Below are 14,375 nucleotides of genomic sequence, written 5' to 3' on the forward strand. Positions count from 1 at the left end.
ACGTGTGAGGGACCTGGTGAAGATATCTGCAAGCTGATCATTTGACTTCACAAATTTCGTAACAATATCTCCCGAGAGTATCTTTTCTCTAACAAAGTGACAGTCAATCTCAATGTGCTTAGTCCTTTCATGAAACACTGGATTTGATGCGTTATGAAGAGCCGCTTGATTATCACACACAAGTTCCATCTGATCAATTTTGCCAAATTTTAGTTCTCCTAGCAACTGTTTGATCCAAACTAGCTCACAAGTTGCTGTCGCCATTGCTCGATATTCTAATTCTGCACTAGATCGAGCAACCACATTTTGTTTCTTACTCTTCCACGACACGAAATTATCTCCTACTAAAACACAATATCCGGATGTCGAACATCTGTTAGAGGGTGATCTTGCTCAATCAACGTCTGTATATCCAATGATATGCTCATGGCTTTGATCCTCAAAGAGTAGTCCTTTACCTGGAGCTGACTTTATATATTGCAGAATACAAACAATTGCTTCCCAATGGCTATCATAAGGGGAAGTCATAAACTGACTTACAACACTCACATGAAAAGAGATGTCAGGTCTAGTCACTGTGAGATAATTCAACTTTCCAATAAGCCGTCTATACCTTTCAGGATTACTAAGTGGCTCCCCTGTCCTGGAAGGAGTTTAACATTCGGATCCATAGGAGTGTCAATAGGTCTACATCCCATCATTCCTGTCTCCCCAAGAATGTCTAAGGCATACTTGCATCGAGAAATAACAATACTTGATCTAGACTAAGCAACCTCAATACTAGAAAATACTTTAATCTGCCAAGGTCTTTAGTCTGGAAGTGCTTAAAGAGATGTTGCTTCAAATCGGTGATACCATCTTGATCATTACCGGTGATAACAATATCATCAATGTAAACAACCAAATAGATACATCGACTTGGTGCAGAATGTTGATAAAACACAGAGTGATCAACTCCACTACGAGTCATGCCAAACTCCTGAATTACTGTGCTGAACTTCCCAAACCAAGCTCGAGGAGACTATTTCAGACCATAGAGTGACCTACGCAATCGACATACAAGGCTACTAGACTCTCCCTGAGCAACAAAACCAGGTGGTTGCTCCATATAGACTTCTTCCTCAAGATCACCATGCAAAAAAACATTCTTAATGTCCAACTGATGAAGAGCCCAATGACGAACGACAGCCATAGATAGAAAAAGACGAACAAATGCTATTTTAGCCACAGGAGCAAAAGTGTCACTATAATCTAGCCCAAATATCTGAGTATACCCTTTGACAACAAGGCGAGCCTTAAGTCGATCAACCTGACCGTCTGGACTAATTTTGACTGCATAAACCCAACGACAACCAACAGTAGATTTACCTGCAAGAAGGGAGACAAGCTCCCAAGTACCACTCTTATGTAAAGCAGACATCTCATCAACCATAGCCTGCCTCCATCCAGAATGAGAAAGTGCTTCACCTTTAGTCTTAGGAATGGATATAGAGGACAAAGACGACACAAAGGCATAATGGGGTGATGATAGACGATGATAACTTAAGAAGGTATAATGTGGGTTAGTATTTCGAGTGGATCATATACCTTTTTGAAGTGCAAGCGGTTGGCTAGGAGGAGGCAAGTCCGCAGTAGGAGCAGGGTCCGACGCATGACATGAATCACAAGGCCTTTACTATCTTACCTCTTCAAATTCCTTAACAGCACGCTTCGTTATAGATTCCCCAGATCTAATTCACAAACGTCAAAAAATTTCTCAAAAAATATGATTAGAAAAGCCCTCACACGCCGGCGCGTGAGCCCGATCTTGCCGGAAACTACCACCTCCGATCGGCGCGTGAGAGCGCGTGGGGTGTTGTTTTCCGGTGGTTCTGGCTGGGATTTGGTCGCGGGAGCTTTCCGAGCCTCGTGGTGGTGTTGGTTTCGCACAACACCCACAGAAAGAAAAAAGAATAACAAAATCAGACCCAACAGTCACCGGAATTCGACATAGACATTCGGTGACTTGTTTGTTCTCACCAATGCTCTGATACCATGTGAGAAATATATGAGAAAAATATTATTGAATTGTGTATCTAAATTGTTACATTGAGACCCTATTTATAGACACTACATTGGAATCCTTTTCAAACTAGGATTCCTATTCTTATTCCTATTCCTATTACTATTCTAAGTAGGAAATACTTATTTCTATTCTAACAGCTCTCAAGATTGAACGCTTCATTAAATGCCCCAAAAGTTTGGAAAAGGCAGGTCCACCAAGAGTTTCTGAAGCTTCGTAGCCCCTACGCTAGATCTGTAAAGGATAGTAAATGGCTGTCAAAATCCATCAGAGAGGCAGAGACGAACAGCTTGGAGGAAAATATTGAAGTACTATCTCAAATGGAAAGTCATGAGAATGGGCTATTGAAGAGATGTCTAGTGGGACATCTGGAAGGGGGAAATAAGGAGAAGCGTACACTGTCAGAGGTCAGACGATGGTCATCCTTGTTATGGAAAAAGGCTTTCGGTGTTAACATTTATGAGATGTATGGAAGAAAGTTTCTCTTTGAATTCCCCAACCGGAACATGGCAGAACAGACCTTACAAGGGCAATGGAATTGGAAGAACCAAAGGTTCAACCTGGAATGGTGGTTTCCGTTGGTAGGTTGCACCCCCAACAACATCCCGACAAAGGAAACATGGGTTAGAATCATTGGTATCCCTCTCCATCTTTGGTCAAGTCAAGTGTTCCAAGAAATTGGAAACCTTTGTGGAGGATGGCTTGCTACAGAGGAGGAGACAGAACTGAAGAATCATATGATGTGGGCGAGAATCTTGGTAGAAAATGATGGAAGAAACATACCCAAAGAAGTCTCCGTCTCCAGGTATGGGGTCGTTTACCATTTCCCAATATGGGCGGAGAGTCACGTGAGAGTTGAAATGTTGCCGGAAATTGGGAAAGGTGTTCCTGGAGAAGAAAACAAGAGAAGTACAATCCCCTCCTTTACCCAGAGGTTCATAGGCTGCAAAGTCTGCAAAAAAGGTACTCAATCCCTTATTTCAAGGGATTTCCCAGCTGGAGAACATGTGGGTGGATCCTGGCTCACAGCTGACAATGAAGAAAGAAGAGAAGCATGTGAGAGGCACATGCCTCATTTAAATGAGGGGGAAATATTGGGCCTCCATCAGCAGCCCAATACAAGGAAAAGAGTTTCCAGAAAACTTGGGCCTGATTACTCAAGCCAAGTGATTTTCAATGATATTTTAGGAAAAGACGCAGAAGATGAAAGTTCTAATATATCTCTTGATTTTGTTGAATCGTGACACTGTCGAGAAACAGAAAATACACACATGCAGCTGGAAAACCAGATTATTCATGAGGAAAAGGAGATGGCAAACATGGTGGGAGAAACAATAATCGAATCACTGCACCACTTGATTGAAATAGAAGAGAATGATACGAACATGATTGATACAGAAGTGGAGGACATCAGAACTTCAAAAACAGGAAACCAAAGATCGATCACTGAAGTGGGGGAGTGGGAGATAGAAGAGGCAGAACCACTACACACTCGACAACAAGAAGTGGTCAGAAATAAAGAAAGGGAGACCTCAGTATGGGTACAACAAAACTTAATCAAGCTGGGGAAGGTTCTGGGGGCTGATTTCCAGGGTCATGAAGAAGAGGCCCTTGAACTGCTATTACAAGTGGATAGTGCGAGACAAGCAAGAAGAATGAAACCAGAAACAGTGTGCAAGAAAACAAGACTTTGAGGTTCCCAAGAATTGAAAAGCCTAGTGAATTTTGATGTTAAGTTCAAAAATAGTGGGAATAGGAGTAAGGGGAGAAATCTGACTATATGTAATAAATGAAATTCAAGTTAGTCACATGGAATGTGAGGGGACTGAATGATAGGGACAAAAGAAGATTGGTTAAGAGTGTGATGAAGGGGTGGAATGCAGATATCATTTGTCTGCAAGAAACCAAATTAGAGGGGAATATGGAAGAAAAAGTTGGAAATCTAGGGAGGTAGATGGATCAAATATGCAGGTTTGGAGGTTAGTGGAACTAGAGGGGGAATTTTAATGTTATGAGACAATAGGGCCTGGAAAGGCGACATTGTGGAAACTGATATGTACACTTTGACTTGTAAATTTGAGTCTCAATTGTATAACTACTCTTGCCATATCACAGGGGTGTATGCCCCTAATTGTTATATAGAAAGAAGGTCTGTTTGGGTGGAATTGGGGGCTATAAGGGGAATAATAGAAGGACCTTGGGCTGTATGTGGTGATTTTAATGTAGTAAGGTTCATCTCAGAGAAAAGAAATTGTGAGAGAAGAACCAGAGGCATGAAAGAATTTTCAGATGTTATTGAAGACCTAAAATTGGTAGACCTACAGCTAGAAGACAACAATTACACGTGGTTCAAAGGGGGACAATCTCGAGGCAGCCTCTTGAATTGATAGAATTTTGATATCAGAAGAGTGGGATGACAGCTTCAATAACATAAGGCAAAATGTTCTACAGAGACTCATATCAGACCATAGTCCTGTAGCATTACAAGGGGGTGTATGGAACAAAAAGAAGAAGCACTTTAAGTTTGAAAATTGGTGGCTTGGCACAGAAGGGTTCACTGATAGAATCAGTAGCTGGTGGCATTCTTTTAACTTCTCCGGGAGACCTGACTTTATTCTTGCTTGAAAACTTAAGGCTCTAAAAACCAAACTTAAGGATTGGAGCATGAGTGAACAAGGGAATCGAGTATCAAAAAGTAGAGTTCTTCTTAAAAAACTATCTGAGTTGATGAGATCATGAAGGGCAGAGGATTATCAGAATGGGAGATTTCAAGCAAGAACTCAACTTTACTAGAATATGAGGAGTTACTAAAAAATGAGGAAATCTCATGGAGGCAAAAATCCAGATCACTATGGCTCAAAGAAGGGGATAGGAACACCAAGTTCTTCCACAAAAATGGCCAATGCTCACAAAAGATACAATAACATCGATCAACTGGTAATAGAAGGGGAACTGTCTCAGGATCCTTCAAGAATAGAAGGGCAAATTGTAAAGTTTTACAAGAAGTTGTACACTGAAACAAACAGTTGGAGACCTGCATTCAGGAACAACAATCGCCCCACACTTAATGGTGAGGAAAAAATGCATTTACAAAGAAATTTTGAGGAAAGTGAGGTTCTAAACTGTTTGAAGATGTGTGCAATCGATAAAGCCCCTAGCCCTGATGGTTTCACTATGGGATTCTTCCTTAAATGTTGGGAGGTGGTGAAGGGTGATATCATGGAAGCTTTTCAAAACTTCTATGATTAGGAAGTTTTTGAAAAGAGTTTGAATGCCACCTTCATAACCTTGATTCCTAAGAAGAAAGGTGCCAAAGAATTGAAAGACTTCAGGCCTATTAGCTTGATTGGAAGTATCTACAAACTGTTCGCCAAAGTTCTCACAGAGAGAATGAAAGGGGTCATGGCCAAACTAGTGGATTCTCAGCAAATGGCTTTCATCAAAGCTAGACAAATCATGAATGCAGTATTAATTGCTAAGGAGACTGTGGACTCTAGACAGAAACAAAAGAAGCCAGGAATCTTGTGTAAGCTTGACATGGAGAAGGCATATGATCATGTAAATTGGGAATACTTGTTGAATACTCTGGAGAGGATGGGTTTTGGAAGGAAGTGGATCCAGTGGATCAAACAATGCATCTCCACAGTGAGGTTTTCAGTCCTCATTAATGGATCCCCTTCTGGATTCTTAAGTGCACAAAGGGGACTCAGACAAGGAGACCCCCTATCTCCTTTTCTGTTTTCAATTTTTATGGAGGGTCTGAATAGCATGATCAAAACTGCAAAGTTGAGGGGTTGGTTGAGTGGTTTTGAGGTTGGCAGAAATGGAGATAACAGTATGGAAGTGACTCATCTGCAATATGCAGATGATACCCTTATTCTATGTGATGCTGAAGAAGGACAACTCAAGATTTTAAGGGTGATTTTGGTGCTTTTTGAGGGGTTCTGAGGTCTGCACATCAATTGGAGGAAAAGCTATTTGTACCCTATCAATGAAGTGCAAAACATGGAGTATCTAAATGCAATATTGGGAGGGGAAATAGGTGTTTTGCCAACAACATATTTAGGGATGCCTCTGGGAGACAATTCTCAGTCTTATGAGATTTGGAACAAGGTGGTAGAAAAGTGTGAGATGAAGTTAGCAAGGTGGAAATCACAATATTTGTCCAGAGACGGGGGACTTACTTTGATAAATTCTGTCCTTGATGCCCTCCCAACTTATATGATGTCAGTGTTTCCAATTCCTCAGACAGTCATTGACAGATTGGACAAAATCAGAAGAAAGTTTTTGTGGCAGGGAAATAATGAGAAAAAGAGTTATAACCTGGTTAAATGGGATGTTGTTATAGTGGGTAAGAGACCAGGGGGATTGGGTATTAAGAACTTGATCAGAGCAAGCCTCTCAGAAGGAAATGGTTGTGGAGGTTTTGCAATGAAAATCAAGCCTACTGGAAGGAAGTCATTAGTGCAAAGTATGAAGGGGAAGATTAGTGGATGACCAAAACTGTTACTACACCTTATGGAGTAAGTGTATGAAGGTCCATTAGATCCTTGTGGGATGAATTAAAAAAAATACAAGGATCAAAGTGGCAAATGGGGAAAGAACTGACTTCTGGAGGGATGTATGGCATGAGGCTGGCAGGCTGGAAACAGAGTTTCCAGATATTAGTACCTTAGTGTCACACCAGCACAAGTCCATACTTGATCACTGGTCTCCTCAAGGGTGGAACTTCATTTTTAGAAGACACTTAAATGATTGGGAGATTCAGAGAGTTGCTGATTTTTACAACACCATTGGTCCACTCAACGGATTGGAGGGTGGTCAGGATACTTTATGGTGGAAGGGCAACAAAAAAAGTATTTTCAAGGTGAATTGTGCTTATAACTAGTTGAACAACTCCTACCAGTTGACAAGTAACTGGCCTTGGAAAGGAATCTGGAAATCCAAAATACCCCTCAAAGTATCATGTTTTGTGTGGTTATTGGCTAAGGAAGCAGTTCTGACCCAAGACAACCTAATGAAGAGAGGGATTCCATTGTGCTCAATGTGCCTATTTTGTGGGGAAACTGCTGAGACAGTTAACCATCTTTTTCTACACTGTAGAGTAACTAGCCAGCTGTGGAGACTGTTCCTAAATCTCAAGGGCATGTCATGAGTAATGCCAAGCAAGATCACTGAAGCCATTCAGAGTTGGGAAGAAGCTGGAATACAGTCTAAGAGCAGAGAGAGATGGAGAATTGTCCCTGCTAGCATTTGGTGGGCAATATGGAAGGAGAGGAATTCCAGATGTTTTGGTAGTATAGAAAAGAGCATGCAAAAAGTCAAGCTTAATTGCTTGTTTCTACTGTGTTTTTGGTGTAATCAATTATACTCAAATGACACTATCTCCCTAATTGATGTACTAGACTCAATTTAGGTTCAGATAGCTGGATTTGATGATCTTATTGTAAATATGGCTCAGTACTGCCTATGTACTGGTTGTAGTAATATACAAAGTTACATGTTTTATGCAGAGGATATTCCTAGTATTTTAGAGTTCTTATGACCTCCATAGGAGTTCTTTTCTTTTAGCAACTTTTGGATGTAAGTATTACTAGAATACTCCTTATGTACTCTTTGTTTATAATACAAGTTACCTTTCTCAAAAAAAAAAGTTACATGTTTCAAAAAAAAAAAGTTAAGGTGAAATTGAAGAAAATGGAATACCTTGGTATGTATAAATTCCTATTGTCACTCCCTTTCCTTTTATCTCCTTCCAAGATTCTCCTCTGGATCAGTATGTTCTCCTCAAGTTCTCCAACATAATATCTCATAATTTTGGTTTTATAACTCTATTTTTAGATAATTCAATTAATTTTTGTTGAATCCTTGCACCCGTATTCATACATGGATTCGTATCTCTAAAAGAGGGCCCGACCTCTAGATCTGCACCCGCATCAGACACCCACACTCAAATTTGAGCAACTTAGAATAAATTTATAAAGATATGACACCTTAGCGTAACTCAATCCCCAAAACTTACTCATGATGGGAGGATTGACTGAGTCCATATAAGCAGACCACCGGTTCACTCCCCAATCAGTGTGAGACTTTAACCTACTTTAACATTCCTTTCATGCCCAGGCCCAATTGGAGCTTGGACTAGGAGCCCAAATGGGAATTGATTTTATTATGATACCATGTAAAATTAGGCTCTGGGCCTAGCTCATACTCTAAAAGCTAGCTCAAAGAAATGAGGATTGCCCAAGCCTTATAAGGAGACCACCAATGTGGGACTTTATTCATTCTTTAACACCTCACCTCACGTCCAAGGCTGGACATTTCAAGCATGGACAATTTAAATTGGGGGCCCAACATCGGGTGAGATGGGTCTTGATCTGAAATGGCACCTGAGCCTAACTCACCCCAAAAAGCTAGCTCATGAGGAAGGATTTCCCAATTCCATATAAGAAGATCACCGGTCATTCCCCAACCAATGTGGGACTTAAACCACCCTAACAAAAATTATGGCCTTTCCTCTTTGATTTGCAGGTTGTAAGTTTTGATGATTGAGAAAAAATGGAGGGCTCGTTCCAATTTTGTCGTTCTTGATACACAAAACTCTGCTTCAGTGCTTGTTAGAGCTACTCACCCTTATTTAAGCCGTCATTTGGTTGAATGGCCCAAAATCTGGGGGTTATAAAATCTTGCAGTCTTAATTTCTTAGGGAAAAAATGACACTCACACTTTTATCTAAGTTCTGATTGAATGTCTAATGGTTTATGCGCCTTCTTGGACTGCTATGCATCTATGGTTTATTTCAATACCAGATTCATAAGTCCTCATTGAATGCTAAGGGCTTGTGCACATCTTTGAACTGGTGCCATGATTTCTTTCAAGTCCAGATTCTTTTGGACAGCTTAGTGGATGTTAATTGAGATATTTGCTCAAGTTACTTGTGGATCATCCATTTTTTTTCAAACTGAGGAAAAAAATTTATAAGCAATTGAGCTACGACTTCTTACAGAAAATTATGCTTATTTGGCAGCATTTTAATGATTCTCCTGTTTGGTACTTTTGTCGAATAATAACACTTCTTTGTCATACTTCCCTTGTTTTTTGATTGTAGGAAAAGGTCACTGATTCTATGCCAAAATCTTCTCATGTGGCTAATCGTGCAAATGGTCCTCCCTATGCTCAATCTGTTATGTCAATGGACAGTGATGACGGAATTTCCTACAAAGGTTGCTCCTTATTCACTCTTTTGAGTTTACATTTAAAAAGTCTAGTGAAATTTGAGAACAAGATATCAAAAGAACCATGTTGGGAGTCTTGCTTTTGTGTGCGAGTCTAGATAGACATGCCTGGAATTGAATGTAGAGGAAAGTTTATGTAATTGGAAAGATGAAATGGATAGGGAATATGATTAGCACATCACCTTATGCCTGCTTCATGCCTAATCTGAGAGCATAATTTGTGGCATTAGTTGTGCATGACGGCTTGGTGAATATACAAAGGCCTTTAGACATTAGAATTCAACTTCTCTTTCTTTCCATAAGGTATGCCTTTATTGAGATTTCCCTGAGATTACACTTGTTCTCGGATACGTCTGTTGAAAATAAGCACATAAAGTAAATGCTCAAAGCTAGAACAGTTGAGATGCAAAACTCAATAAGCTCAATCATCTAATTTTCATTTGTTTTCATAGTGAAGTGTGAATCTCTATTGACATGTCTGATTATCTGCCAATTTAGTATTTCTGAAAGTTGACATTTATCAAGTACTTTGAACTCCAAGACCTAGGGCTAGGGGAATCCTCTAAACTTCTGTTGTGCTAATCTATAGGATTTAACAACGATAATCAAATTGTTCTCACATGGATTAAACAGCGGGAATCTATTTTCTGATAGTGAAAAGCTTAAACTAGATCTCCTTTAAGTGCTACCGTCCTCCATTCTTATTTTTAATAGTAACTCCATAACTGTACTCTTCATGCAGAATTAAAGTGTTGTTACTAGAGACTTTGTCCCTCCTTCCTTCTAACTTCTTTTTTTGAGAATTTAACTTGTGTGTTTTGAAAAGCCAAGTCATGATTTTCAGAAGTTTATTACATTGGAAATAATCAGGAATGCTGCTTATCACTTTGGAAGAACTAGTCCCTCAGTGATTGCGTAGAAGATTTCATTTAGTGTGGAGAATAATAAGAAAAGTATTTTCTCTATTCTTATTGAAATTCGATATGCAGTAAAGAGGAATGTAGCCTAGAAGATAGCATGTAGTATGGAGAGGATATCATGTAACATGGAGAATATCTGCTGTCCTTTTCCATGAATTAATCGTGGAATGCTCTTTTTCGCTGTGCACTTACAATACTCACTAGATGCAAAATGGAATAAAGGAATAAAAAGAACAATCAGTATTTTTGTTGTGATATGCAACTGTAAAGTAACCTTGTATATTTTCTGAGTTCTCTTTCGTTTCTCTTCTATTTTTTGGTGGAATTTCTGAGGAATATGTGTCTATCTTGTAATTTTTGCAGCCATTGGTGGTACCACTGGACAGCTTCTTGAGCAAAACGCTCAGGCATTGGATCAAATATCTGCAAATTTTACTGTTTTTAAGGTCAGCTGATGCTTCTGACAATTTTATTCCTACCTACCTCACCTTCTTTTCTGTGAAAGGTGACAAAATGGTAATGGACCAAATACATGAACAAGCCATAAGAGTCATTTTCTGTTTTTTCTTTTACTCCATTTGATTATATGTTAATGTGATGTAGTTTGAATGGTAATGGAGTTTTGAGGAAATTTGACTTGCATATTATATTAGTAAAGAGAACAAGAGATTCTTAAAAATAATTGGCAAGTCATTAGGACGGGGGAGACATCAAACCATGAGTTGAATTGTTTAAATGAATTTGAATTTTGAAAGAATGAGAGTTGCATTAATCATGTCAAACATTTTAAGATGTACTAGAAAGTGTCATAAAAATTGGGATGAAGGAAATATTATTTCCGTGAAAAACCTAATAATTTACCTCTGATCTCTTTTCTGTGAATATAAACTTGGATTATTTTATTGGGGGCATATTTAAGTATTCGTTGGTATGAAGGAAAACCAGCTTACATAAATAAACCTTGCCTCCAATGGGAGGAATTGAGGTAAACTAGACCTTGGTCTCATTCTTGTCTCCTGCAGTGGCAAGGTTCAATTCTTAAAGAGATAGTGTTGTATTCATTATGTTCTATTCTTGGAAGTCCTTTTTCTGATAAGAAATCAGAAACTCTGTAGTCTACATGCTTTCTTTGATTGCTTTTGACTTCTGCGAACCCTGTGTGTAGTTAAGGCTCTAGAATTCATGAGAGAAATTATTCTTTGAATTCAAATCCAGAGATTTGTATCACTAATAAAGATATTCAATAGTAGTACGTTTCTCGACCTTTTGGCTCAGATCAAGTGTGGTAAAGATAGATGAGTATGTACCCGTACAAGATTGTTACCACTTTCAAAAAAATCAAGAGTGGTAAAGATTTTGAACACATTGAGCTTCATTCCGTTATTCGCCTGTTAATATTTGCTAGCAAGATCCCTTGGCATGAAGAAAATGGAGACGGACCTGCAAGGGATGACAAGTTAGTTGTGGAAGCAAATATTGGTCCAATTAAATTGTGTGGAGAAGACAAAAGAGAACGCACACCATCACAAAGATTATTGGACTATGTATGACACACCGGTTGATGGGCTTAGGTATGTAAATGGGTAATAAACAGGAATAGTGAAATAGTATTGTGGCAATATTTTGTTGGCAGGCAATTCTATTAGAATCTTCCTTCCCACTTGCGCTCCCTTTCTCTTTATTCCTTCCCTTTCCCACTTTCTCTTCTTTTATATGTTACCGAATACAGTAAAACTTGCAATATGATCAATAAACCTTGTTCCTGTAATTTTCGTTGTGTATGTTTATTGGGTGTGTTATGCTTGGTGCATTTAATAATTTGTCCACCATAGTGGCCACTAAGAACCCCTCCCTTGATGACCCTTTGTAGGTAGACCCATGAAACCCAACCTGGATTTTTGCGAATAAGCATAATTTTGAGTTTCTATGGATAACAATCGATGATGGATACAAGACGTGTTCCATATGTCAACATTGCCGTCTCACCTCTTTCCTCCCATCCTCCCATGGTGGAATCTTCTCGTACTTGTTGCACCAAGCTCCTCTTACCTCATGTTGCTACTAGCTTCTCTCATCCCACGTCACATCACAAGTCGATGTAGTGGAGTTAGGATGGTTTGGTCAACCCCTGAGGCCTTTGATTTTTAGGTGGCGAATATTTTTTGTGCACCGTCAGGGTCAGTGTACTAAACTTCTTACATCATCAGGTAATCTCAAAAGCTAATTAACCACGGTAACTTTGTTAAGTACACAGTAGTAATACTTATTATCTTTTTAAATATAATTATAGTTTAAAAAAAAACATCAAAGGCAAGTAGAATCCTATTTATTCTCTTAACTAATTATGCAGAATTCCAATTTGTTTACTACTGATCATTTCATGTCAAATTCTCAGCATTATATTATGAATGACTATAAAGGTTTTGGCTCATTTGTTGATCATGGAAATATAATTAGGTTCTAGAAACTTCTTGATTATAGGTCCTCCTTAGTTTGAATTAAGGTCCCTTCAATTTGATCTAATTCAAAATGCTTTATAATAGAAATCAATCATGCAAATTGAATACATAGAGAACTTGTAGAAAAGGAAACTTAAATCATATTATTAAGCCATGTAATAATATTGAATCTTTATTGGAAAATCATCATATAACAGTCAGAGCACATCAAGATTTCAGGTGAACATTATACACATGGGGCACATGAAGGCAGAGAACATAAATGAATGATTAGATCTTTGTATAATTTGAGAGACCTAGGAAATGGATGTTTTGAAAGGGTGAGAGAGAGAGATTAAGAGAGGGGGCAAATTACTTAAGTAAAAAGGTAATAACCTGCTATAGCAGGTCAATGCTACCGGATGGTGTAAAAAAACTATACACTGACAGTGCACAAAACTTAAAATCAAGTTAGAATGTATTAACTTTCTACGGTTAGCAAGGATTGAGGCCACCTTACTGGTCATGTCGTGCAATTTCAAATTGGACTTAAAATTATAATGGTTAGGGCCATAGAGTGCTAATCTATTGGACCTTTGGAAATTGGACTTATTAGCTCTAGGACACATGATATAGATAGGACTGAATATAAGGCATAAATCCAATATCCAATCCAAAATCCTTAGTTTTAAAAATAAGATCCAAAGTCCAAATTAAATATCCAAAAAGTTTGGATTTTGGGTTGGCCCTACTATGCCCACTATTTTCATGCGACTCATTTACACGATTACTTCATTAGTTCCACTCTACTCCTTTTGGTAACCATGCTGGTGTGTCATGCACCTTTCATCTCATCTCATCCAATTTCTTTTGGAAATGAATGCTCTGGGATGTTCAGGCTTTTGTTGTTTGCCAAGTACGTTAACAAATGAAAAATTGCTCAAACAGCCAGCAAGGATTTTACAACCTTTACTGTGTCAGCCCTAGTGTTTGAGGAGGTACCAATGTATTACTTGCCTTTTGGAGTCGAAGGGAAGGAAACAATCTTGACATTGGTTGACTGCTAACCCAAATATGGGCAATCATTGCCTTTCCTTCTACCTTAACAACTCAAACTATGGCTTCTTCGTTTGCTTCTGAAATTATTAGGCTACATGGGCATCCCGAGGTCATTGTCACATACTGTGATCCCAAACTTATGGACTCTCTTCTGGAAAAAATTCACCGGTTCCAACGAAAACCCCTATCTATGAGCACTGCATATCATCTGCAAATGGATGGTCAGTCTGAAGCTCTCAGTAAGTGCTGTGAGCAGTATTTTCGGTGTTTCATGGGTGACAGCCCTCATGAATGGACACCTATACCTTGTGCCGAATATTGGTGCAATACAACGTACTAGAAAGTTGCCGAGATGACAGCTTTCCAGGCCCTTTATGCTATAGAACCTCCTACTATTGTTCGATATGTCATGAGCAGTAGTGCCTTTGAACTGGTGGAGCTGTATATGCTTCAACGTAATGCAGTGATGGATTTGCTAAAGCACAATCTTATTAAAGCTCATCAAAGGATGAGGGAATTTGCTAATAAGAGGCGACACCATATCGAGTTTAAAGTAGGAGAATGGGCGTTTGTGAAATTAAATACCTATAGACAGCAGTCTATGAGATTGCAACCCTACCATAAGTTTGGAAGATGTTACTTTGGTCTATTTAAGGTTCTT

The 14,375-nt window shown here is 38.9% G+C and overlaps 2 protein-coding genes across 7 annotated transcripts in view; one reads left to right on the plus strand and one right to left on the minus strand.

The window, feature by feature from the left end:
* LOC125812370 (GPN-loop GTPase 3) overlaps nt 1-14,375 on the minus strand; it is a 267,756-nt gene that overhangs the window by 179,923 nt on the left and 73,458 nt on the right. The gene's annotated exons all lie outside the window — the stretch shown is intronic.
* LOC125812372 (uncharacterized) overlaps nt 1-14,375 on the plus strand; it is a 38,541-nt gene that overhangs the window by 21,878 nt on the left and 2,288 nt on the right. The window contains exons 4-5 of the mRNA XM_049491881.1: nt 9,171-9,285; nt 10,581-10,663. Of these exons, the coding sequence (XP_049347838.1) occupies nt 9,171-9,285; nt 10,581-10,663 (198 nt within the window). The remainder of the gene's footprint in view (nt 1-9,170; nt 9,286-10,580; nt 10,664-14,375) is intronic.

This window comes from Solanum verrucosum, unplaced genomic scaffold (genome assembly GCF_900185275.1).
Source record: "Solanum verrucosum unplaced genomic scaffold, falcon-dt-bn FXZP01000145.1, whole genome shotgun sequence".
In the NCBI taxonomy this organism is placed as follows: Eukaryota; Viridiplantae; Streptophyta; class Magnoliopsida; order Solanales; family Solanaceae; genus Solanum; species Solanum verrucosum.